Source organism: Pseudomicrostroma glucosiphilum (genome assembly GCF_003144135.1).
Source record: "Pseudomicrostroma glucosiphilum strain MCA 4718 unplaced genomic scaffold BCV69scaffold_7, whole genome shotgun sequence".
NCBI classification, from domain to species: Eukaryota; Fungi; Basidiomycota; class Exobasidiomycetes; order Microstromatales; family Microstromataceae; genus Microstroma; species Microstroma glucosiphilum.
The window spans coordinates 643,884-666,297 of NW_020289919.1; the positions used below are offsets into that span (position 1 = coordinate 643,884).

At 56.5% G+C, this 22,414-nt stretch overlaps 8 protein-coding genes across 8 annotated transcripts; 5 read left to right on the plus strand and 3 right to left on the minus strand.

The window, feature by feature from the left end:
• Positions 1-545: 545 nt before the first annotated feature.
• BCV69DRAFT_282982 (hypothetical protein) lies at positions 546-5,379 on the plus strand. The gene has a single exon (XM_025492547.1). It carries the CDS (start codon positions 776-778, stop codon positions 5,189-5,191), a length of 4,416 nt encoding a protein of 1,471 aa, XP_025347920.1. The 5' UTR covers positions 546-775; the 3' UTR covers positions 5,192-5,379.
• A 956-nt stretch (positions 5,380-6,335) lies between these two features.
• On the plus strand, positions 6,336-9,272 carry BCV69DRAFT_198880 (hypothetical protein). Its single transcript, XM_025489658.1, has 4 exons — positions 6,336-6,710; positions 6,796-7,268; positions 7,342-8,359; positions 8,444-9,272. The coding sequence occupies exons 1-4, from the start codon at positions 6,440-6,442 to the stop codon at positions 9,094-9,096; spliced, it is 2,415 nt and encodes an 804-aa protein (XP_025347921.1). The 5' UTR covers positions 6,336-6,439; the 3' UTR covers positions 9,097-9,272.
• A 252-nt stretch (positions 9,273-9,524) lies between these two features.
• On the plus strand, positions 9,525-12,244 carry BCV69DRAFT_282984 (hypothetical protein). The gene is made up of 5 exons (XM_025492548.1): positions 9,525-10,265; positions 10,334-10,364; positions 10,439-10,530; positions 10,610-11,544; positions 11,622-12,244. Exons 1-5 carry the CDS (start codon positions 9,575-9,577, stop codon positions 11,805-11,807), a joined length of 1,935 nt encoding a protein of 644 aa, XP_025347922.1. The 5' UTR covers positions 9,525-9,574; the 3' UTR covers positions 11,808-12,244.
• A 181-nt stretch (positions 12,245-12,425) lies between these two features.
• BCV69DRAFT_299241 (hypothetical protein) lies at positions 12,426-14,936 on the plus strand (the record flags this gene model as incomplete). The annotated part of the gene is made up of 1 exon (XM_025494309.1): positions 12,426-14,936. The coding sequence occupies one exon, from the start codon at positions 12,426-12,428 to the stop codon at positions 14,934-14,936; it is 2,511 nt and encodes an 836-aa protein (XP_025347923.1).
• Positions 14,937-15,320: 384 nt separating this feature from the next.
• On the plus strand, positions 15,321-17,442 carry BCV69DRAFT_282986 (TPT-domain-containing protein). The gene is made up of 2 exons (XM_025492549.1): positions 15,321-16,033; positions 16,114-17,442. The coding sequence occupies exons 1-2, from the start codon at positions 15,470-15,472 to the stop codon at positions 17,311-17,313; spliced, it is 1,764 nt and encodes a 587-aa protein (XP_025347924.1). The 5' UTR covers positions 15,321-15,469; the 3' UTR covers positions 17,314-17,442.
• Positions 17,443-17,512: 70 nt separating this feature from the next.
• On the minus strand, positions 17,513-20,945 carry BCV69DRAFT_199001 (hypothetical protein). Its single transcript, XM_025489659.1, has 5 exons — positions 20,846-20,945; positions 20,223-20,753; positions 20,038-20,134; positions 17,857-19,960; positions 17,513-17,786 (listed from the first exon to the last, which is right to left on the minus strand). The coding sequence occupies exons 1-5, from the start codon at positions 20,856-20,858 to the stop codon at positions 17,712-17,714; spliced, it is 2,820 nt and encodes a 939-aa protein (XP_025347925.1). The 5' UTR covers positions 20,859-20,945; the 3' UTR covers positions 17,513-17,711.
• BCV69DRAFT_199006 (hypothetical protein) lies at positions 20,946-21,526 on the minus strand. Its single transcript, XM_025489660.1, has 2 exons — positions 21,467-21,526; positions 20,946-21,359 (listed from the first exon to the last, which is right to left on the minus strand). The coding sequence occupies exon 2, from the start codon at positions 21,271-21,273 to the stop codon at positions 21,034-21,036; it is 240 nt and encodes a 79-aa protein (XP_025347926.1). The 5' UTR covers positions 21,274-21,359; positions 21,467-21,526; the 3' UTR covers positions 20,946-21,033.
• BCV69DRAFT_234549 (hypothetical protein) lies at positions 21,313-22,132 on the minus strand (the record flags this gene model as incomplete). Its single annotated transcript, XM_025489886.1, has 5 exons — positions 21,313-21,359; positions 21,467-21,619; positions 21,706-21,715; positions 21,810-21,876; positions 21,984-22,132. Coding segments are annotated over 5 exons (426 nt in total), but the record flags the coding sequence as incomplete, so codon positions are not given.
• Between the last annotated feature and the right edge of the window lie 282 nt (positions 22,133-22,414).

Below are 22,414 nucleotides of genomic sequence, written 5' to 3' on the forward strand. Positions count from 1 at the left end.
CCATCTACGACACTTCAATTGCGATGCTACTAGCTCTCACTGTTTCCTATGCCGATCGTGTATTGCCAGTGTTACTTATTCTCTCTGCTATCAGGTGCTGCGTTGTGGAGAAGGCTTCCTCACGCAGCCCGGTCGGCTCCGATGTTGCGCCTACACACACCCTGACCCGGCTCTGCCCGCGCCACTGAGACGTCCACACCGATGAGAGAACGATGTGTTGCCTTGTGGGGTGCAGCATGTGTTGACGTACCGGAGAGAGACGTCTGATTTGAAGCGTCGTCGTCGACGTCGTTCTCTATTCCCACATATGGCCCTCGCGTGAGCTTCTGACAGGCGGCGTTCGGCTTCTAGCTCTAAAGGCCGGGCCGTCCGCGCCCGGCGTTGGCTCTGGCCTTGGTCGGTGGCTGCGTAATGCAAGAAAATGGTCAGCAGGAAGATGGAAGATGGCGTGCGAGGCAGGCGTCGGAGTGCGAATCGCCCCTCGCGGGCAACGATGGCGTACAAATCATTCAAGGGAAATTCTTGCCTCGGTCCCCCAACGCAGCCAATCAGCCACCTTGACTCCTTCTTACCCCTCCATCTTCTACCGACGTCCCTACCTACCACCCTACCAACAACCACCTCGTCACATCTGACGTTCCCAATAGATATACCAGCAGCAAGAAGTAGGCGGCCTGGTCATCACCGCCTTCCTCCTCTGCCGCCCCCTATAGAGCTGTTGCCGATCGGGACCACACGGCCAATCTCTCTCTCTCCATAGACACACGGAACAATCATGGCTTCCTCAGCAGTCAGCAGAATTGCCCTCCTGTCTTCTAGGGCAGTAGTCAATGTCACCCCTACATCGACTCAGCAGTCGCCCTTTGCTTCGCACATCGCCAAGCACCAGAGTGGCGCCGAGGTCGAGACGGTCCCCTTCCATGGAGAACCCGCCAACGACCTCATCAGGCTTGCATCTGCTACACCCTCTGGCAGCGTAGTCTCGCTTCTGGCTCTTGCCGACCAGTCTCTTCTCACCCGCTTCATCCCCTACCTCCCGTCTCTCATCAACACACCGTCGGTGATCCACATCGTCGCCGGATCAGACCACGCAGATGTACTGGCTTTGCGCTCTTCGGGATTGGTCATCCTCTACTCTGCAACGGCCACCGAGGCTCACGACAATGCTCTCCTTGCCACTCGCATCGCATCCTCGACGAAGCGAGCTGTGCTGCACTTCTTCGAAGATGCCGCCGGGCAGTCTGTGGCGGATGAGGTGACAGAGGCCGACCTCAAGTCCTTCATTGCCTCGTCTTCAAAGGCTCAGAGCAATGGCTCAAACGGACACACTAATGGTGTCAATGGCAGTAGCAACGGCAACGGCGAGGCAAGCTCCAGCAACGGCACTCACGGTGATGCAGCTGCCTCAGCAGGAAGTGGCGACTTCGAGCGCGATATCAAGGCCGCTTACGCTGCCATTTCGCAGCTGGTCGGCTACACTGTTGAGCCCTTCTCTTTGTATGGCAATGCCAACGCCACCGATGTTGCCGTTGTGCTCGGCGCGGGCGCCGAGGCCCTAGCCAAGGCTGCCCCATCTCTCGCAGTCGTGAGCGTCAAGCTCCTTAGACCATCACTGTCTTCTCGCCTCCTCGACGTTCTCCCCTCGTCTGCCCAGCGTATAATCACTCTAGAGAAGAGCGCCAAGAGGACCACCAAGATTGGTCCCCTTTTCGTCGACGTTGCCACTGCCTTCCAGCAAAGCGAGTCTCGCAGCATCCCCAAGGTCTTCGTCAGCGGTCTGATCGGCGAAGTTTCCTCCGCAAACGCAAGCGATGCAGCTCAGACCCTGTCTTCGGCTCTGTCTTCTGCTAAGGCATCTCACGGCGTCACAGTCGGCGCAGAGATCAAGGCTGCCACAAGTAGCGTTTCTACAGCCCCATTCGCAAGTCCGAAGCACGAAGAGGCCTACAACACTATGCTGCAGCAGCTCTTTAAGGAGCGCCTTGCTGTCATCAATTCTCCTCACAACGAGAGCGATGCCCACCCAGCAGCTCGTAGTCCAGAGTATGCTTTCGGTCAGGTTCTATCGCAACTTGAGCAGCGCGACTCACTAGAGACTGCTGTCAAGGACGCTCTGCGAGATGGCTCGGTCTCTGGCGAGATCCACCGCACTCTGTCGCAGTGGGCCGCTACCAAGAACGATGCCTCTAAGAACGCCACTTACAGCAGCAAGCTTGCATCTGTCCTGTCCGATGCTACTTCGCCTGCTCTTCAAAGGGTCAAGGCTCTTGCATCCCTTGCCGAGCTCAAGTCCAGGTGGATTGTTGGTTCTGATGCTTGGGCATATGATGCTGGCATGGGCGGTGTGCACCATGTCCTTGCCTCGGGCCGCAACGTCAATATGCTCATCTTCGACACACTGCCATACTCGAAGCGAGACAGCCTCGATGCATCCAAGCGCAAGAAGGACATTGGTCTGTACGCCATGAACTACGGAAACGCCTACGTCGCCTCCACTGCAGTCTACTCCGACTACACACAAGTCCTGCACGCCTTGATGGAGGCCGACAAGTTTGACGGTCCATCAGTCGTCTTGGCCTACATTCCTTACAGGACAGAGGATGCACCTGCGCTGGAAGTGCTCAAGGAGACCAAGCTCGCAGTCGACTCTGGTTACTGGCCTCTATACCGCTGGGACCCCAGTGCAGAGGCTCGCAAGAAAGACGTCTTCCGCCTTGACAGCACTCGCGTCCGCGAGCAGCTGCGCGAGTTCCTCGACCGTCAAAACCACCTGACGTTGTTGGCCAACTCTCGCCCTGAACTCAGCTACGACCTTGCAGTCAGTCAGGGAACTGCTCTGCGCGAGCGTCAGAAGAGCAAGGCCAAAGAGGCATACGAGAAGATGCTGGGCAGCATGGACGGACCTCCCCTGCTGGTTCTCTTTGCCTCGGATGGTGGTAACGCCGAGAAGATGGCCAAGAGACTGGCAGCACGAGCCAAGGCTCGTGGTCTGGCTACTCGTCTCCTCGCCATGGATGAGTTCCCTGTCAGCGAGGAGCTCAAGGACGAGAAGAACGTAGCTTTCATCACTTCCACTGCTGGGCAGGGTGAGCCCCCTCAGAATGGTCGTCTGACTGCCAAGGCACTGCAAGCGATGCAGCCTGGCTCCCTCGACGGTGTGAGCTTCTCAGTCTTTGCCATGGGAGACTCTCATTACTGGCCACGACCTGAAGATGCTCACTACTACAACAAGCCCGGAAAGGACATCGACGCTCGCCTGGAGGCTCTGGGTGCTAATCGAGTTGCCGATCTTGGACTCGGAGACGACCAGGACGCCGATGGACCTCAGACTGGCTACAAGGTCTGGGAGCCCCTTGTCTGGAAGGCTCTTGGCGTCGATACCATCGAGGTCAAGGAGGCTGAACCCGAGCCAATCAACAATGAGCACATGAAGATTGCCTCCAACTACCTCCGAGGAACCATCGTCGAGGGCCTCGCTGACAAGTCGACTGGTGCTATCTGCGAGACAGATACCCAGCTGACGAAGTTCCACGGTACCTACATGCAGTACGACAGGGACACAGTCGAGGAGCGCAAGGCCGCTGGTCTCGAGCCCGCCTACTCCTTCATGATTCGATGCCGTATCCCAGGTGGTGTTGTCACACCCAAGCAGTGGATGCAACTCGATGATGTGGCTGAGCAGTACGGAAACAAGACCATGAAGATCACCACTCGTCAGACACTGCAGTACCACTGCATTGTCAAGGGTGATCTCAAGAAGGCGATGCAGGGCATCAACAAGTCGATGCTCGACACGATCGCTGCTTGTGGTGATGTGAACCGTAATGTCATGTGCTCGCCGAACCCAGCAATGTCGGAGCTTCACGAGGACGTCTTCAAGTTCTCGCAGAGCATCTCTGATTACCTGCTTCCTCGCATGGACGCTTACCACGAGATCTGGCTGGACAAGGACACCGAGTCAAAGAAGCAATTGCTCGCCGGTGGAGCTTACAAGGACTACGAGCCCCTGTACGGCCCTCGCTACCTTCCTCGAAAGTGGAAGATCACCATTGCCATCCCCCCTCGCAACGATACCGACGTCTTTGCCCACGACATCGGTCTGATTGCCATCGCAGGCCCGGACAAGCGCCTCAAGGGTTTCAACCTGTCCGTAGGTGGAGGTATGGGTGTCACACATTCCATGAAGGTCACCTACCCGCGGTTAGGAGATGTCATCGGCTTTGTCACTCCAGAGCAGACTCTGGAGGCTTGCAAGCAGTGCATGCTCATCCAGCGTGACTACGGCAACCGAGCCAACCGAAAGCAGGCTAGGTTCAAGTACACCATCGACAACCACTTTGGTGGACCTGATGCCTTCAAGGCCGAGCTGGAGAAGAGGTGTGGCTTCACACTAGCTCCCGTCGCTGATTACAAGTTCACCTCCAACACCGACGAGTACGGCTGGAAGCAAGACCACAAGGGCAAGTGGCAGGTGTGCCTGTGGCTCGAGAACGGTCGAGTCAAGGATGTGCCTGGCGAGGAGTTCAGGAAGGGTCTGCACGAGCTCTGCAAGAAGGCCGATGCCGATTCGTCCTTTGAGGGCACCCACATTCGGATGACTCCCAACCAGCATCTGATGATCGCTGGTATCCCAGAGAGCAAGAAGGCCGTCATCGAGGAGCACCTGCAGGCTTGGAAGATGGACACCTACCAAAGGCTTACTGGCATCTTCAGGTCGGCTTCGGCCTGCGTCGCATTCCCCACCTGTGGACTTGCCATGGCCGAGTCCGAGAGGTATCTGCCCCTCCTCATGGAGAAGGTAGAGACTATCTTCGAGCGCTACGGCATTGCCGACTCGGAGACCATCACTCGTATGACTGGTTGTCCCAACGGTTGCGCTCGTCCATGGGTTGCCGAGATCGGTTTCGTGGGCAAGGCTCCTGGTCAGTATCTCATGCTGCTGGGTGGTGGACACAAGGGTGAGCGTCTGAACAAGGTATACAGGGAGTCGGTGGGCGAGGAGGAGATCCTGTCCCTGCTAGAGCCTCTGGTGCGCGACTATGCTGCACAACGTCTCGAGGGCGAGCCCTTCGGAGACTGGGTCATCCGTGCTGGTCACATCAAGGCCACTACGCACGGCAAGAACTTCTGGGATGATGTGAATGCCGATGGTCACAAGGTTTCGCTGCCGACGCTGCCAACCAGCGCCTAGAGGGGAGCGTGGGAAGAAGAAGAAGCGGGCCTTGTTTTTTCATCATGTCTTGTCTGTAATGCACTTTTCTCGACTCTGCATAAGACCTTGTGAAGGCTCTTCAATCACAGTCATTCTTCAATGAGACGGACTTGGACGACGACTTCTTGTCTTGGCACCCTCCTTCGCAAATGCAAAGTTCTCCGCTCTCTTGTCTGATGAGGTGCTCCATTCTGTAGTCCGAAGTAGTCGCCATTACGAAGGGGAAGCAGGTCAAAGATGAGGGAGGCATGGCGTCGATCAACTTCTCCACTCCGCTCGGCGGAAGCCCGCGCCCGCCCGATTGCAGATTGGAGGGGGAGTTGCAGGCAAAGCCCCCACCTGACAAGGCAAGACGGAGGTACGGGGGGCTGAGGGAGTCTGAGTGTGGATATCTTCCATTCCTTGCCCAGCCCAATGTGAGTAGGCGAATTCGGACCTTGGAGGGCCACAGGAGGAGGTCCAAGGCCGGCCGATCTCAGCTTGAGCAACTCAGCCAAAAGGGGGGCCAGGCAGGCAGACGGCTGTATCAGCGGGCCGATCGAGCAACCGAGGGACTGGCAGCGATCGAGTGCTGAATCCTCGCCCCGGCTCTTCGTCTGCCGCCCGTCTGCCGGCGGCGCCACGCCCGGATAATCTCGCCATCAGCTTGCAGCTCTAAGCGCTACCCAGGCTAAGCACGTAACCAGTCGATCGTACAGACGGAGCATCTCAAGCACGTCCTCCTCTTCCATCCGCCTGCATAGTTTAGCTTCCTGCTGCCCCGCTTCGAAATCTTCTTCCATCCCGCATCCTCTTCTCTGTATACCCAACCCCATTTCCGCTCTGGGACGACTGCGTCTGTCCTGCTGCAACTGCCTCATCGTCTCACACTCAAGCGTAGCATTAGAAGCACTTCCAGCAACACCACCTCGAGGGTGATCCGCATCTTCTTTCGCGTCCTTGTATGCTACTGCATAGTGGAAGCATCCGTCTTGCTCCGAGAAGCAAGTGTAGCTGACAGAGGTGCAAGTGCGTAGCATCGGCAATCTCGGTCACTTCTACGAGAGACTCACTCTCTCACTCGAGCACAAGGCTGGCACCTCCATCTACTCGCCTCATCTGCTTGCACGACCAGCGATCCACTCCCGTCAACGTCACCCACCGTCCCCTTCGTCCTCTGTTCCAACCCTCCCCAACCACGTCTACGCGTCCCGAGCCCTCGAAGTCATCAGCAGCGCGTCCAGGCCAATGAGCTCACGTCTGCCGGGCTATTCGCCTGCAAGCAGCAGCTCAGCCTCGGCCAATCTCGCACGCTCTCCTCCCAATCGGCAATCCGGTCATGGCAGTGAAGGGCATCCACGACCCTATCGTGGTAGGAGCACGCCCTTTCCCATCCCCGTAGGCAAGAGGACAGTGGGTGGATTGGCTGCTGTAGATGAGCATGGAGGCGCTGATATGCTCTCGCAGCTCTTTGGCGAGGGAAAGGCTCAGCCCGCTGCACTGGGAAAGACGCGATGCTGTGAGTAGGAATGAAGGAGTCGGGACTGAGTTAGCTGTTTGAGTCGCTGACCTGGATGATCCTGCTCTCCCTTCTATGGCGCTAGACTGGGCCCTCTTTTCTACAGAGTCAGGCCCATCGAATCCATACGACCTCACCTTCATCTTCTGCGATCCTGTACTACAGAACCATTTGAACACTGAGGCAGATCTCATCATCGGCAAGAGCTTCTTCGACTACGTACATCCGGAACAAAAGGAGCAAGCACGAAGTGACCTAGCCCAAATCGTCGCAAGTGGGACCTTGTTTGGCAGCGTAACAAGATGTAGATATTTCCGAGTCCCTGCCATCCGCGAGCATCTAGGATGTAAAAAGGCTGTACGAGTCTTGGGCTCCGCACTCGTCTGTGAAGATGACGACTTCCTGACACTGGACATCGTCCTCAACATGGTGGGCGAATCGTTGGCATTGTGCTTCTTTCACGCTATCATCAACAAATCTGTACAAGACAATGACGAGGCAAACAAGACGGATTGGACCAATTGGTGTGGGACACCGCGTGCACTGTTCGACGTTGAAGTGAGTACCTCTGAGCTTGAAGGGCGCTCGGGCTGCCAGAAATTGAAGTTGCACGTTTCCTGCGCCATCACAGCAATGCAATAAGCTCTGGGCATCAGCTGCTACAATACCAAGGGCTTTGTCACCTCAGACTCCTACAGCTTCCCACGTCTTTCAGATCCTCTCTCTCTCTGCCGACGAGTCGCCTCCTGAGATCATCTTCAGCTGGCCCCCGGCCAGATTCTACCCCGATGACAACCCCTCTGGGCAGTACCCTAATGCAACCACCGAGGCCTACGAGGACGGGAGCTACTTTGCCGACGAGTTCGCCCGTCTTGCGCAGGGTGTACAGACATCACCCTCGGCTCGCACAGAGACAGGCCACACGGCGCGCAATGGCGAACCTGGTACGATTCAAGACGGAGCGAACACCTCTTGTACACGGCGCTTCAGAGCTAAGCATACTCTTACTACAGAGGGAATGTTGAGATCCGTCGAATCGGTACTGGTACCCTACGGTACCATCCTGCTGGCCTGCTTCAAGACCAAGTATCAGCAGATTATGAATCGCAGTTACGGCGGGTCATTGGGCGAATTCTCGACATCCAGCACCAGCGCACAAGCGTCCTCTTCTACCAGCTCATCACCCTCTGTACGGCATGGCTTCATCGGCGCCTTTGCCCCATCATCCCATGTGCCGCGGAGCGTCGATGGGAGCCACAGTGGAGGCAAGCCCGGTAGCGTCTTGGGCAGCAGTCGTAGTCGAGGCTCTGGGGATGGACAGTGGTCAGACGTGGGCTCACCTTGGTCCATGGACACTGCTAGGGAGAGATTGGGCGGTAACGGGGACAGCGGCGTGGCGGGAACTAGCAGCAGTATACCCATTGTCGCACCGCAAGGTGCTGCTCGTTACACAGATGATGATAGTGAGGCGAGCAGTCCGCAGCGACATGCGGAGGAAGTTCCGCCGTTGCAGAAGAAGCAGAAGAAGCGGATGAGACAGAGCGAGCCTGGGTCGGATGCCGTGGCAGGTCCATCTCGAACGGTGGACAACGAGGCAACAAAGGCACAGAGTGATGGAGCAGCAGAGGCCAACAAGAGATGTAGTAGCTGTGAGTCAGACCAGAGGTGAGAGAGTTCCTACTGCAAAGCAGCCGCTGACTCTCTTCCGTCCGCACCTGTTCGATGATCTGCAGGTGGCACAGCGAACAGCCCTGAATGGCGCAAAGGTCCTACAGGCCACAAGACACTTTGCAATGCATGTGGGCTACGGTTTTCTCGTTCCATCAATCGTCAACAGAAGAAGGCCGAAAAGGAGCGCGCAAAGGGCTTGGCTGCTGGCAAGACGCATGCCCACGTACATGTTCTTGAGGACGACGCGGAAGAAGACTCAAAGAGCGCGCTCGCAGGTCTGAGAGCAGTTGCTGGAAAGGGGAGGGGTGGTGATCCCTTCAACGCTGCTAGTCTAGCGGATCCTGCTCCTCCCTTCTATTCAAAACCGAAATCGCATGCTCAGCAGCCTCAGTACACCCCTCCCGCAGGCGAAGGGTACGGGACTCACACTGCCCACCAGATCGATTCGATGGGTTGGGGTCCTCCGCCAGGTGCCTATGCACATCACGCCGAGCCTCTGCACCTCCCTCCTCATCACGGCAGTGCTCACGGGCAGAGGGACAGGGACCCGTTCAGACCCCCTTCACCTCAATACCTCCACGCGTCTGGTGCTCACCCTGGCAGAGAAGATGTCCCTGCTTCTGCAAGGAGTGGGAGCGGATCTTCTGGTAGCGGGAGTGGGCGTCATAATGGAGGCGTTCGGCCGAGTGTGGGAGCGGGAGAGGGACGAGCATAAAGTGTAGGAGAGTAGCTCAGCTAGTCAGTGTAAGCGACGCCGAAGCGCTGTCAATCTAGAAGGAGGAAGGGATGGAGCAGTGGATCATGCACACGGACTATACCAAAGCACGAGACAAGGGCACGCAAGTATTGTCTGCAAATTTAGCTTGAAATTGCCATGCGCCGAGCAGGGGACTCTTTTGTCTTACCCCACTCCTTCTTGTTGTACATTACATTGCTACCTTTTTCATTGACACCAATACAGACGCTCTGGATGATCTTCCCTATCTGGATGTGAGAGGTTGCACACTCTAAGGCTGCCTCGATCACGCCACTGATCGAAGGTATCCAGATCTTGGACTCGGTCGACCATGCGGAACGGGGACATGCATGCAGCCGCGAGGCGCGTCGAGCAAAAGGGGCGTGAGAGGCGTGGGAGAGCTTCCTGTCCCCTCGATGACCAGCACACTTTCACCTCCATCAAAGCATCCTTTGCCATGCCCGCAGCCGAGGAAGCCGAGAGCTCCTCTGCCGCTGCTTCTCCATCCCGTGAAGATGCTCAGTTGAAGCGAAAGCGATCCTCCTCTGCCTCTCCCCAGGAACAGGGCAGATCGCCAGGGCACGTCGAGGTGACCGCATACTCCCAGGGCACAGACGACCCTGGAGCAAATGGCAACCAAGACCCTCCCGCTCCGCGGGGCTCCCCTCCTCCGATGCCCAACTTCCAATATGTCCCTCGTGTTCCTGCCCGCCTTAAGCCGGGAGAGGAACTCCTCGACGAGGCTGCACAGGCAAAGTTGCTAGCCAAGCGGACGAGAGATTCAGAGAGGAAGTGGCTCGCTAGTCAGCGTGCCAAGTTCGCAGCTGCACACGGCTTTGAGTTCAGTCCGAGGACGTACAAGCCGCCGACGTCCTCTTCTGGAGCGAACAACTCTGTGGAAGACGTGCAGGTAGAGGAGGACGAGACTCCCGTGGCGCCTCCAGCCAGTGCTCCTAGCAAGCCCAAGATGGGAAAGAAGGCAGCAGCAGTTGAGAAGGTCACCTCGGAGCTGGTCGTTCCCCAGCCAGAGGCTGTGGCTAGTCTACCGAGCCCTGCAGAGGAACCAGAAGATCGCGGTCAGGAGGATAGTGACGATGATGGCAGCTCCGAAGGGGGGAAGCTGTACTGTATCTGTAGGACCCTATATGGTGAGTCCGGAGGTTGGCATGTCTCAGATCCACGCATGATAGCTGATCTTTGTACACAACGGCTACAGACGACGACAAGATGATGATCGCATGCGATCAGTGAGTCCTCAAGGTTTTCAGAAGTCATCCTCGCCCTCCCGCTCATATCCTTCCTCTACATCGTTTCCCTTCAGCTGCGATCAATGGTACCACGTCCTCTGTATGAAGATGAAAAACGAGCAAGCAGACTTGATAGACGTCTTTGTCTGCCCTCGCTGTGAACCAAGTGAGTGGAGCTCAGGCCAGCAGATCCGGATTGCTGGGAAGCTCTCGCTCACTGCTTCCAGTGACCCTCTGCATTACAGCTACGACTGAGAGGACCACATGGAAGCCGCCCTGCGCTCGCCAGGCATGCACGAAAGCAGCAAGGCCTCCCTTGACAAAATACTGCTCTGATCGATGTGGTATGCTCGTGGCAGCTGCTCGTATTGCCAAGACGAAGCAGGTCAAAGCCCCCGGTGGCCTGGACAGGCTCTATAGCCTTCAGGTCCAGACAGCCAGAAAGAAGGAAGGTCTGGTAGTCTGGGGAGGCGAAGAGGGTCCGCAGGATGGCTTGCATCAGACCTGGTTCCAGAGATTAGATACGCTCCATATCAAGGACAGTGAACTTGGCCTCACCCTCCACGAGATCTCGCCAGCTGGTGGTCTCACCGAATCAGGCACGAAAGAGGAGGAGGACCTGCTCGATCTTCGAAGGGCGCTTGCTTCTCTCACTTCCCACAAGCAAGCTTCGTCTGCATCTTTGGATCTAGTGATGGGTCGAATACAGCTGTTGGAGCTAGCCTATGATCGTGCTGGTGATCTGCCCCCTGTGCAGGTCTCCGACGAGTCTGCATCTTCCAACAAGAAGAAGACCAAGGGCAGCAAAGGCAGTGCTGGTGCTGGAGACGACACTATCAAGACTCAACCAAGATGTGGGTATGACGAGCGCCTCTCCTGGGATGATGAGCGCTTTGTCGCATGGATGAAGAGCGAACAGGGCGAGCAAATACTCAAGGGATCGGCAGAGCTGGACGGACGACTCCACGATGCGGATGAGATGCCAATGGAGCGCCAAACTCAGCCAGGTGAAGAAGACGCCATGGACGTGGATCAGCGAGAATCTCCCTCGCTCGACCCTCAGCAATCATCCTTGGCAGCGGTGCCCACTATCTGTGGTCTTGTGAAGAGAAAGTGTCGCAAGCATGCCGACTGGTCAGTAGTCAGAGGCAATGACTTTGACGCTGAGAAGAAATTACAGGTGAGAACTTTTGGGGTTTTACCGATCAGCCCGGACTTTGTGTTGCTGAGCACCTTCACCACTCCCACGCCTTGCAGACAACGACTCTTTCAGACTTGTCAGAGCAGGAGGCGCACATGCGAGCCAGAATTGCCGACCTCGCAGCGAGCATCGAAGCCAAGAAGCTCTACCAAGATGAGCGTATGGCTCTTTCTCTAGCTAGAGAGACGTCGAGACTGGCAGCAATGGGCGGTGCCAATGGCAGATCGATGAACGGACATTGAGAGCAGCAAATTCGCACATGTACAACACGAATGACGCATTGTAAATCAATTCACTCAAGGCAAATGATACCCTTTGCGCCCCACTGTGGCTTTTGCTCGCTGGCCGGCAGCGACAGCAACATTGCCGCCAAGTCTTCAAAACTAGTAGCAATGATCCAGTGGAGTGAGTCCCGGGAGCCTGACTCTACTTGTGCGCTGCGCTCCGAGATCTGATCTTGCAGCCGTTTGCCAAATCAACTGTCATGGTGCGTTTGAGCTCGCGAAACTTTGCTAATGGCCGCTTGGCAAGGATTTGAGCCATTGACGGCAGTGTCGTTGGTCAGAATTGCTCCGTTGCTGTTGGGCGCGAAAATTGTCCATTGCTCTCTTGCTTGCTCCGTACAAGCAATGTAGCGATTGATGGTGCGACTCTTCTTATAAGCCTAGCGCTTCAGGTGCGAGAGCTCTCTCCCGAAGCCGTGCCACATGTGTGTCCCCATCCACTGATCTGACCTGAGGACGCTCACGCTCTACTACCAACTTTCGAGCAGTCACACCTCGACACGCTAGTGCTGGTCACAGCAAGATCCTCAAGCCTTTCGGAAGGACCTCCATTCACACCATCGTCCGGAGCTCGTGATGCCCGTCTCAAAGATTCGAGCCAAAGTCCGAGCCACCCGCCAGAAGCGCCACATCCCCTCCGTCAGAAAGTCCTTCCTAAACGATGTCCCAGCCGATACGATTGAAGAGAAGCGAGCTCGCATGATGGACTCCCGCGCCTCTGTATATCCAGCGCGATATCATGATCTCTTTGCTGCAGAGAGCAGTGATGACGGAGTCAACAAGTACTGTAGGTCCGAATATGGCAATCGTAGTGGCAGTGGCGAGACCATAGAGGTCGTCCCTGCTCTACAGCTGCTCCTCTCTCGCGATGTCGAACGTCTACCGCCCAATACGCTGCCGATGGAACTCGTGGCGGTCGCGTCTTTCAGAGTGAATGAGGCCGCTTCTGCTCTGCAGGAGCTGTGCACAGCCTTTAGTACTCGTACTGCCCTGGAGAATGAAAGAGACACGCCGGCAACGCCGACTCTGAAGCACAAGAAGTCATCGACCAAATCAGCGAAGCAAGTGGCGGTTGCAGATGCTCGAAGTAAATCCTTCTTCCAAACTCTTAACAGGCTGGACGAGCTGATCGAGCTGAGGCAGGCTGTGGCGAATCTGCACGATGCTTTCACGTCCAATACACTGGAGGTAGTGCGACAAGCCCAGGCACTGAAGTCGAAGGAGAATCGACGGATCCCTCGCAAGGCCGTTCCGCCTTTGACGAACATCGGACGATCCGACGTGTTTCTGGACTCTGTTGCTAGGCTAGAGGCGACTTCACCAGTCATCAATCGCTTCCGCATGTCTCTAGCCTCGGACCTTTGCCCGTTTCCTACCATTGCTGGTTTGCACACACTGGCTGTCGACACAGAGTCTGAGGCGGTCCGGGAACGGCTAGAAAGCGATGCAATGATGAAGGCATTGGGTGTACGCCCCTTTCATCCTTGTCAAGCTGCACCTTCACCTCGGCGAGAGGACAGAAAGAGCTCACTCGAAGTCATCGGTACGCTTCCATCGACAAGACGCTCATTCGACAGTGCGTCTTCTTGCGATATCAGCGAGTCGCAAACGACCGGCACCAGCGACCACGATGAGAGTGGCAGCTCTGTCTCTCACTCTTCGTCCTCTGCTTCAAGCTACTCACAGACAGGCACAGGTGAGACTTCGCCACAGTCTGAGACCAGTCTGCCTGAAGTTGACCTAGGCATGTGCGGGCCCTTTAGCGGACTGTCATTCCTCAAGATCGATCCAATGAAGGCTGCTCAGCATCTCCATGCTACGCCAGATTCTGCTCTGCACTACCTTCATCATCCAGTCAGTCCAAAGACCGCGAGGATCAAGGACGCCAATGGCGACCCTTGGGTGACCTTCAGATCTGATGAGGATGATGGAGATGGTGACGGCAGGTGTGCTCAGACGTCTGTCCAATCTGAAGGCTTCCGTGATCGTTTGGCTTCGGCACCTGATGTATTCCTGGTCGACCCTACCAAGCGGAACATCGGAAGGATCACCGAAGACATGGCTCACCTCAACCTCTCTCACAGAAAGGCAAGCCTACAGGTACAGACGCTGGTCGGACAGAAGCCGGTGCGGCCCAAGAAGCATCGTGAGCGCTCTTCGCCCAACGTCTCTCCCTCTGCTGACAAGCTTCCCGAGCAACAGTTCACCGCCCGCTTGCCACCTGTAGGTCAAGTTGAAGAGACAGTGCCAGAGGAGGTTCTGCAGAATCAAAGCGATGACCAGGACGGGCAAGATCTGATCATTCCTGTGAGACCAGCGCCCGCTGCTGCTCCCATCAAGGCAGCGACCAAACCGCCATCAACCGTATCGCAGTGCATACCAGCTACTCTTCCACCTCCTGTGCCGAGCGCCAAGCTTCGCTCCCAACCTGGAGCCAAGCCGGTGCAGGTAATGGCGCCGAGCTGCGAAGGCAAGGTAGCGCGAGTAGGTGAGATTTGGGAGCGCCTACACAAGCGCGAGCTCGAGGACGCTACTACACACGCCCAACCCACCACCTCACATCTCCCCACTGCCGATCTTCCCCGTCCTCACCCTGGTCATCTCGATTTCACGCAAAGGCTCAGCACTGTGCCCTATCGTCAACCGACCTCGAAAGGTACACGACGTCGACCGAGCGTCATCGTGGGCGGTCAGATCTGTGATGTGCTCACAACACCCACCGCTTCGAACACGAGCTTCCAAGCTCTGACACCTCCGCCACCCACACCAATGACTGCTCGAGAGGTCTCCTATGCTGGCGAAACATGCGGAGATCAGAGGAACAGCCATGCTGGGGACGACAAGCTGTCACATCCTCCACAAGTCGAGAAGCCGGCGGAGGCAGCCGTGGTCAGTGGAGACGCAGGAAAAGCAGCACTACATGCCCAGCTGAAGACCATTGCAGAGCTGGAAAGCCCTCTCAAGACGGGCTCGGAGGATCGATCGCGCCCGGCGTGGTGGAAGGAGCAAGCGGAAATGGTGGAAAGGGCGGACAAGAGAAAGGAAGAGCTCGCGTCGATTGAGGCATCGATGGCTAGCTTCGAGTGATCGTCTCCTCGAATCTGAAGCACGAGCAATAGCTATATCATTACTTTGTATAATCCGTCTGAAATCTCCGCGCGTCATCTTGTCACTATTGCCAGTAAGGTGCTAGGCAGCGCGGGCAGAAACACAAAAAAGAACATGACGACGGTGAGATTTGAACTCACGCCTCTTTCGAGAACGGGGATAGTCGGAATCACTCCCGAAGATTATATTCAATGATCTTGAATCCGTCACCTTAGACCGCTCGGTCACGTCGCCAGGTAGCCAGACTAGATCTCAATTTGTCATCATATAGGCCACCTGTCCCACGCCTACTACTTTCCGAAATTCTAAGGTCCTACGTGGTGCGTGCGGACTGTTGTCCCGATGTTGCTCTTCTCCTTCCGCAACAACAAGCAAACGTTTCCCGCCATGGCATAGACTCAAGCGACAATACTCATCCTCACAGCTCATAACAGTCTCATCTGACTGCCAGTGGAGAACCTCTGCATTCCTTCTTCCACATCACCCCGGCTTCACCGCGCTGCTCTCGCAGCATGCCGGTGCGGATGGCGCTTGCGTTGCCTTCACGGAAGACGCTCCTCTTCATCGCCCTCTGTCTCCTCTGGTATTCCACTTCCTTTCTCTCTGCATCGACTTCCAAGGCACTTCTCTCCCCCAATAAGGTCAAGAAAATTGTCCCCCTTCTTGCCTCCGGACTCCAGAATGGCTCGCTAGACCCGAATGTCGCAGCGAACGGTGGGAGTGCGGCAGGCTCTTCCTCTTCCTCTTCTTCCACTCCGGGCGTCTCGAAGGTCAAGACTCCCCCGCTGTTCCCATACCCCGTATCCCTTACGGCGCTTCAATTCTTCTTCGTCTTTTCCTTCTCGTATCTCCTCTCCTCACCGACAATAGCAGCCTTTCTCTACGCGAGGCTAAGATTATCACCTCCAAAGGATGCTGTCACGGGAAGGCCGAGGGGCTTGATGGGGACGCTGGTGATGGTGAATGCAGCTAAGCTGAGGGAGATGGTAGGCTTGAGTGTGTTCAATGTCACGGGGCATGCCATGACCTCTGCTGCCATTCAGATGGTGCCTGTCAGCACCGTACATACAGTTAAAGTGAGTGGCTGCCTGTGGGACATAGCGGATCGTTTGAGGGCTAATCTGATTAGCGTATCCCGTTCCGCCCACGATGACAGGCTCTATCACCCCTCTTCACCGTCCTCACCTACGTCTTCCTCCTACGCCTTTCTTACCCTCTCCGGACATATCTCTCCCTCCTCCCCCTGACACTCGGAGTCATCTTTGCCTGCTCCGGTCTCTCCTCAATCGAAGGACCCAACGTCGTTCCCGGTCTCGCCTTGTCCGTCGGAAGCACAATCGTTTTTGTCGCTCAGAATCTCTGGTCGAAGAAGCTGCTGGGCCACGCTCTAGCAGGAGGCTCCTCCTCTTCCGAGCGAAGGGTGTCGCAAGGCAACCAAGTGGTGGTGAAGCTGGACAAGCTCAATATCCTCTTCTGGAGCAGTGGAGTGAGCTGCTTAGTCATGGTGCCTGTAGTGCTCCTTTCGGATATGCCAAGGATGATGGCAGCTCGGTCTGCTCGACTCGCAATGCAAGGTCTGAGCGGGACCGCCGCCACTCTCGCCGGCGGGTGGGAGCACACCGATCCCTCAATCCCTCCTTCCTCTTCCTTCCCACCTCTAAACCCAATGGACACCTCCTCGCACGCAAGCCGCATCGCCTCGCTCCTCTTCTCAAATGGAATCGTGCACTTTTCGCAAAATCTCCTGGCCTTCTCAGTGCTCGGCCTGACGTCACCAGTGACCTACTCGATTGCCTCCCTCTTCAAGCGCGTATTCGTGATCTGCTTTGCAATCCTCTGGTTCGGCCAAACGGTCACGCGCTTGCAGTGGGCGGGAATCGTGCTGACCTTCATCGGTCTCTACCTTTACAATGACTCCAAAGTACGGACAGGGAGTGAGGGTGGAGACGGTGGGAAGGGGGCTAAGGGAGCGATGCTCGGGGATGCACAAAGTGTTGCGTCGAGGGAAGAGGACGCAGCAATGGACTTTGGCATGGACAAGGGCAGTCGACGTCGAGCGGGTCTCTTGCCGATGAGCGGCGGTGTGGATCAATCTGTCAATGGGCGTGCTGCCCCGCCAGCTGCGTCCGGTCCTGGTCCCATCTGGAAGGGCATGAGCTCCACCACCCTCTACGGCGGCAGTGGTCCCAGCAATCGCTCAGCCGCACCTGGTGGTCTACCCTCTCGCAGCATAAGCATCAATGGCTACGGGCCTGCGAACGGGCATGGCAATGGCTATGCGAATGGACACGGGTCCTCCAACGGGTACGGCCGCCCGCCCGCTCACGATTCCAAGAGTCAGACCAAGAGAGACTGAAGTCCCACAGAGCTGGGAAGCAGAGCATGTACAATGGCGCAGAAGCAGACGATGGGAAGCGGTAAAAAGCATTTTCGCGATAGATGAACGGACTCTTCTGCTTGCAATATTATAGAAGTCTAAACAAAGCAAAGCAGTGACACGTGAGAATCAACTCGGTGCGGGGCAGTGATGCATGATAACGAGCAACACCCCTCTCGGCTGTATCTGCCGTCTCGTCCCTCCTCTCACTTCCTCACCCTCGAATCCACCAGGGCCTGCAGATCTTCAACCTCCGAGAGACGCCTCTGAATCTTCTCCATCCAACTGGCGCGCTCCACCTCGAGCTCATCCAAGAGTGCCTGCCGCACCTGTGCCTCGAGGGAATTGCGGTGCTCGTCGAGCTCTGAATGCAGTGCCTAGTGGGCGGAGGAGGAGGAGAGGGAAGATGAAGAAGGTGAGGAGTCAGAGGAAGAGGAAGAGGAAGTGGAAGACTAGGGAGATCATCAGCGTGAGCAGGCGCAATAAGTCAACCACTCTCTCCCCCTGACGACGCACACTCACCCGAAGGTTCTTCAAAGACTCAAGTCTGCGGAGAACGCTCTGAGTCCTGTCTAGCTCCTCATTCGTAACAGACTTCGAAGCTGATCGGCCTGCAGCTGCCTCTTGTAGATGACGACCGCGAATCTGCGTGCCGGACCGGGAGCGCAAAGCAGCTAGCGTCGGAGTGATCGAAGAGGAGCTGCACCCCTCGTCTGGGCCGAAGACTTGGAGAGAGACGGGAGCACGGCGACTGCTCTTGCTCTGCAACTCATACTGTGTGTGGGAGGCGGTAGCGTGAGGCGTGCTCACGTTAGGCCAGTAGAGGCCGTCGGCACCGCTCCCGATGAACTCGTCCGTGCTTGCGACTGGGGTGGAGCCGGCCGTTGGGGTGCGAGCTTGGAGCGCGCCTTCCTTGCTGACGTTCTCTGTCTGGCCGTCTGCCTCCCCAGATAGATTCAGAGGAGTGATACTGCCGGACTCCAAGCCATGCTCACCTGTTGAGGCAGTGGAAGGTCTAGAAGAGACAATACTTGCGTCGCCAGTCCCTCTATACTCAGACTCTCGGGCTTTCCCCGAAGCTCCTCTGTACCCCGCCCTTCCCTCAAGCGCAAAGTATGCCCGGGTAGGAGTAGTCGCATAGCCAACCCCCTGGACACTGCGTGGCGAGGGTGGAATACCAAATGTGTTTGTAGAGTCGACCGAGGTACAGCGCTCGACGACGTCTTCATTGCGGAAGACACTTCGTCTCCCACCTCGCGTAGACACTGAGTCCCGCTCACCACTGCGGTCTGTTCCAGAGCGATACGAAGAGACAGTAGAGCCTGTAGTGGGACGAGGGGTCGATCTCGAGCGGCTGGCAAGGGCACTGTTGCCGTCTTCGTCTAAGAAAGTAATCGCGCGAGAGGATTGTTTACTGGCAGCAAAGACCGAAGGGCGCGGTAGCCGTTTGGCGGGCATGCTCAGCAGCTCCCTGGGTTCCTCAGCATCTAGTTTGAGCAAGTTGCCTTCCGGTCTAGGAGGGCGTGAAGGAATTGGGGGAGATACAGCGAGGGGTGCCTTGCGCTTGCCCTCACGCTGGATTGAGCCACGTCGCTGTGCACCGCTGGGCGAGCTATCGTTGCTGTTACTTCTCAGAGAGCCCCGTGTGGGTATAGAAGAGCTGGAGAAGGTCCTCCCTACCGACGCAAGGGACGCAGGAGGAGATGTCATAGGAGCTGACGGAATTCGTCTTGTCTGTGAAGCCCGGCTGGCAATCGATAAGGGCCGATCGGCTGCTGTATCGCGCGAAATGCTCTGAGGAGATGCACAACGCTCAGGGCTGAGCCCAAGAGAGATTGCGCTAGGTACTGGTCTCACACGTGCCAATTGTGTAGCTCTTGCAGTATCCTGCCTCCCACCCGTTCTGGACGATGTGATCGATAGAGCGTCAATGGCTGAGCTAGAGCGCTCGTCGCTGGCCTCTTCGATCTTGCTTAAGCGTCTCTGTGGAGAGATCAGTACATCGTCTTCCCCTCCCACATAAGCATCGTCGATAAGCACCGTCTGAATCGGACGGACGCTAGTGCTTGTTTCTAATGACGAGCGTGGGTCAGCAACCGGGACAGGCACTGCAACGCCTTTGCTTGGTGATCCTGGGAGCTTGTGATGGGCATGGTGTCCGGATGCCTCTGAAGAAGATCGGCTATTCTCTTGCTCCGAGCCTGTAGAGGGGCTTGCAGAAGACCTCCGTCGAGCTAGAAGCGCAGCAGGAACTAGGGACGTCAAAGCTGACGGTGCCGGAGTCGTCGTCTCGATTGTCGTTGCGGTGCTCGTCTCGATAATCACAGCATTGGATGTGGAAGCAGCTCGTCGTCGCAGAGCATTCGAAGCATCGTCTCGGCTGTTCCGAAAGAGCTTCCCTGGTCGACCGATGGTTGAGATAGGTCTACCCTCCTTTTCGAGCTGCTCGTCTTCCATGGCCTCACTGTCGCTGAAGAACTTCTTGACTTTGGCGATGGGACCGGAGAGGAACTTCGATCGGGTCTGGGTCTGATGTGAGGCATTGGTGAGGGAGCCTGCGACATCTGAAATGGTGGACATGACGGGAGAGAGGACATTGTCTTGAGGTCGGTCGAGGTCGAAGTGGCTGTCGTGAATGGCGACCGAAGATATGGTAAAGTATGTCAGCTGAGCGCCTGTCCTACCGCAGTGCGTATGACTCACAAGACGGCCGAGGGCAGGATGTACCTCAGATTGAGGCCCCTCTTGCCAATGTACTGATTCGTCCTTACATTCCAGATTGTGATTGTGCAGTAGGTTACTACAGCGATGTGCAAGATACGGCATGTTAATGGTGAGTCACAGACGCGGAAGTCCTCAACTAGCGACGCCAACATGCCCCTACTCACCAGACGGACGCAGTGTGTCCAGCTCTACCCTCCCTGTATTCGACAGGCACTGCACAGGCTCGATCCGGGTATCTTTACCCTGCCACATCTTGAAGAGCTTGCGGCCCTCACCAATGGAGGCCTGATCAGCCGCATCGCCCTTGCTCGGCTTCGAGGTACTCCAAGTGGTCAATCGAGAAGAAGAGGTGAGGGCTGTAAGCTTGACGGGTCGATTGTTGAAGTTGAGCTGCATCCACATATCTCCCTCCTCGTTGGCATTGGCCCTCTCCTCGCCTCTGCCACTGTGGGGTACTGTCAGTGTTGCTGTATCGTTGCCTTTGGTGCGAGGTCGCCTCTTGAAGAACAAGACGAGTTCTTCTTTCTCGCCATCACCGCTTCTAACGAGAACTTTACCTCTTCTGACCCTCTTCTGTGCAGCTGATGCCACTAAGGGGGCAAGGAAGCGTAGATCGGCACATGGAGCGTCTGGGGGAGAGGGATGCTCTGGTAGGGCTTTGCCAGTCTGTACATCGCATAGTCTTGCTTGAAAGCCTGATCGATCAGTCGGGACACGGGAGTCGTGTCAATGTGAGGTACTGAGCTTTCAACGTGGGGTTAGAGTCGTAGTAATGTGCGAGACTTACCATTGCCGAGCATTGCTGATGTGAAGCAGTAGTGACTGTGCTGAATCGTAAGAAGGAAGAGATACTGGTGATGAGAAGGAGGAGGAGATTGTGAAGGTGAGACGTAACAATGACGGGAAAGTACTGAGATCAGGAGGGTGATGAAGTATATCAGCCAAGAAGAGACCAGCTCAGGACCGTCACGGATTTCAAGAGCCTCCTTGTCGCCATCCAAACCTCTTTACTTCCTTTCTCCGGACCCGGCCCCGACCGGCTATACGGCACAGTAGGGCGGCAGATAAGTGCCTCCGCGCTTCATTCAGGTCACAGTCCCCTTTTTGTAGAAGAGAAGGTACGGCCTTTGCCATCTTGGCTTTTGATTGATGGATCACGGACACGAGTGAAGAGAAGGCCATGAGGCAGTACAGTTGGGTCATCGAGAGGTCCATGGCTGCTCAGAGCTCTTCCTTGCCGGCAGCGGCGGACGCAGCACGGGCGGCAGCGGCTCGCGGCCCGGAAATCTGGAGAAGCTCCACTGGAAGGTAAGAAGATTTCCAGATGCCGAAGGCGATGTTCGAGGATATAGAGAGTCAGTTGCAACGTCATGCTTCAGCGGCTCTGACGTCAGTCCAGTCTGCTCACCGTCAAACACCAGAGTAGCCCCTCCTGGGATGGAGCTGCCTGCTCCACGGTCTCCGTATCCGTCCTGAGGCGGAATCTGCAACTTCCGCTTCTCTCCTTCGCACATCTCCTGGAGACCCTTGTCCCAGCCGGCTATCACCTGTCCGACACCAACTGTGATGCGGGAAGACAGATGTGGGAAAAGGAAATGAGGTCAATATGACACCCTAGAAGCGTGTCGTTATGAGGAGCATGCTCACGTGTGAATTCCTGCGAGGGTTGTAGTGGAGAAAGCAGGGGAAAAGAGCGTCAGTGACTGTTCGGACATCCTGCGGCCTGCGCCTACTGCCTAAAGCTGACTCACGAAGGGTGTACCCCTGTCCAGACTGGAGTCGAACTTCTCGCCTTCCCAGAGCTTGCCAGTGTAGTGCCTGTATGAGCGGGTGAGGACAGAGATCAGAGCATGTCAGCGTTGGAAGACGGTATACCCGCACGAGATTATGTAGGTCTCTTCGTATCCCACCACCCTCTTACTTACATGCTCAACTTGTCGCCATGAGCCGACTTGACAGGGCATTCTGTGGGGCGGTGCTTGATGCCAATCTGCAGAGACGAAGGGGGCGTCTTGGCGTCGACGAGTGCGACGGCAGATGCGGCTGCGGCGAGGATCAGAGGTACAAAGCGCATGGCTGGGTGTGGTAGACTGTGACTGTCAGGCGGTATGATGGTGCTGGTGATGATGATGGTACCAGGAAGGAGTGGTCTTCGGTGTTGCTCTGCTCCACGTCGGCAGGATGCGAGCTTGGGCCACCTGCACTCGCCCTGCGCTGCGCCCGCTGCCCCTCTTTCCGTGTCTGTGGGCCCCGCAACGCCGCCACGGAATCTGGGTATCGTACCACTGATCCCCAACTCCCCAGCAGCAGCGGCAGCATCATCCAGGAGGTACAGATATCCATACCATGGGTGCCT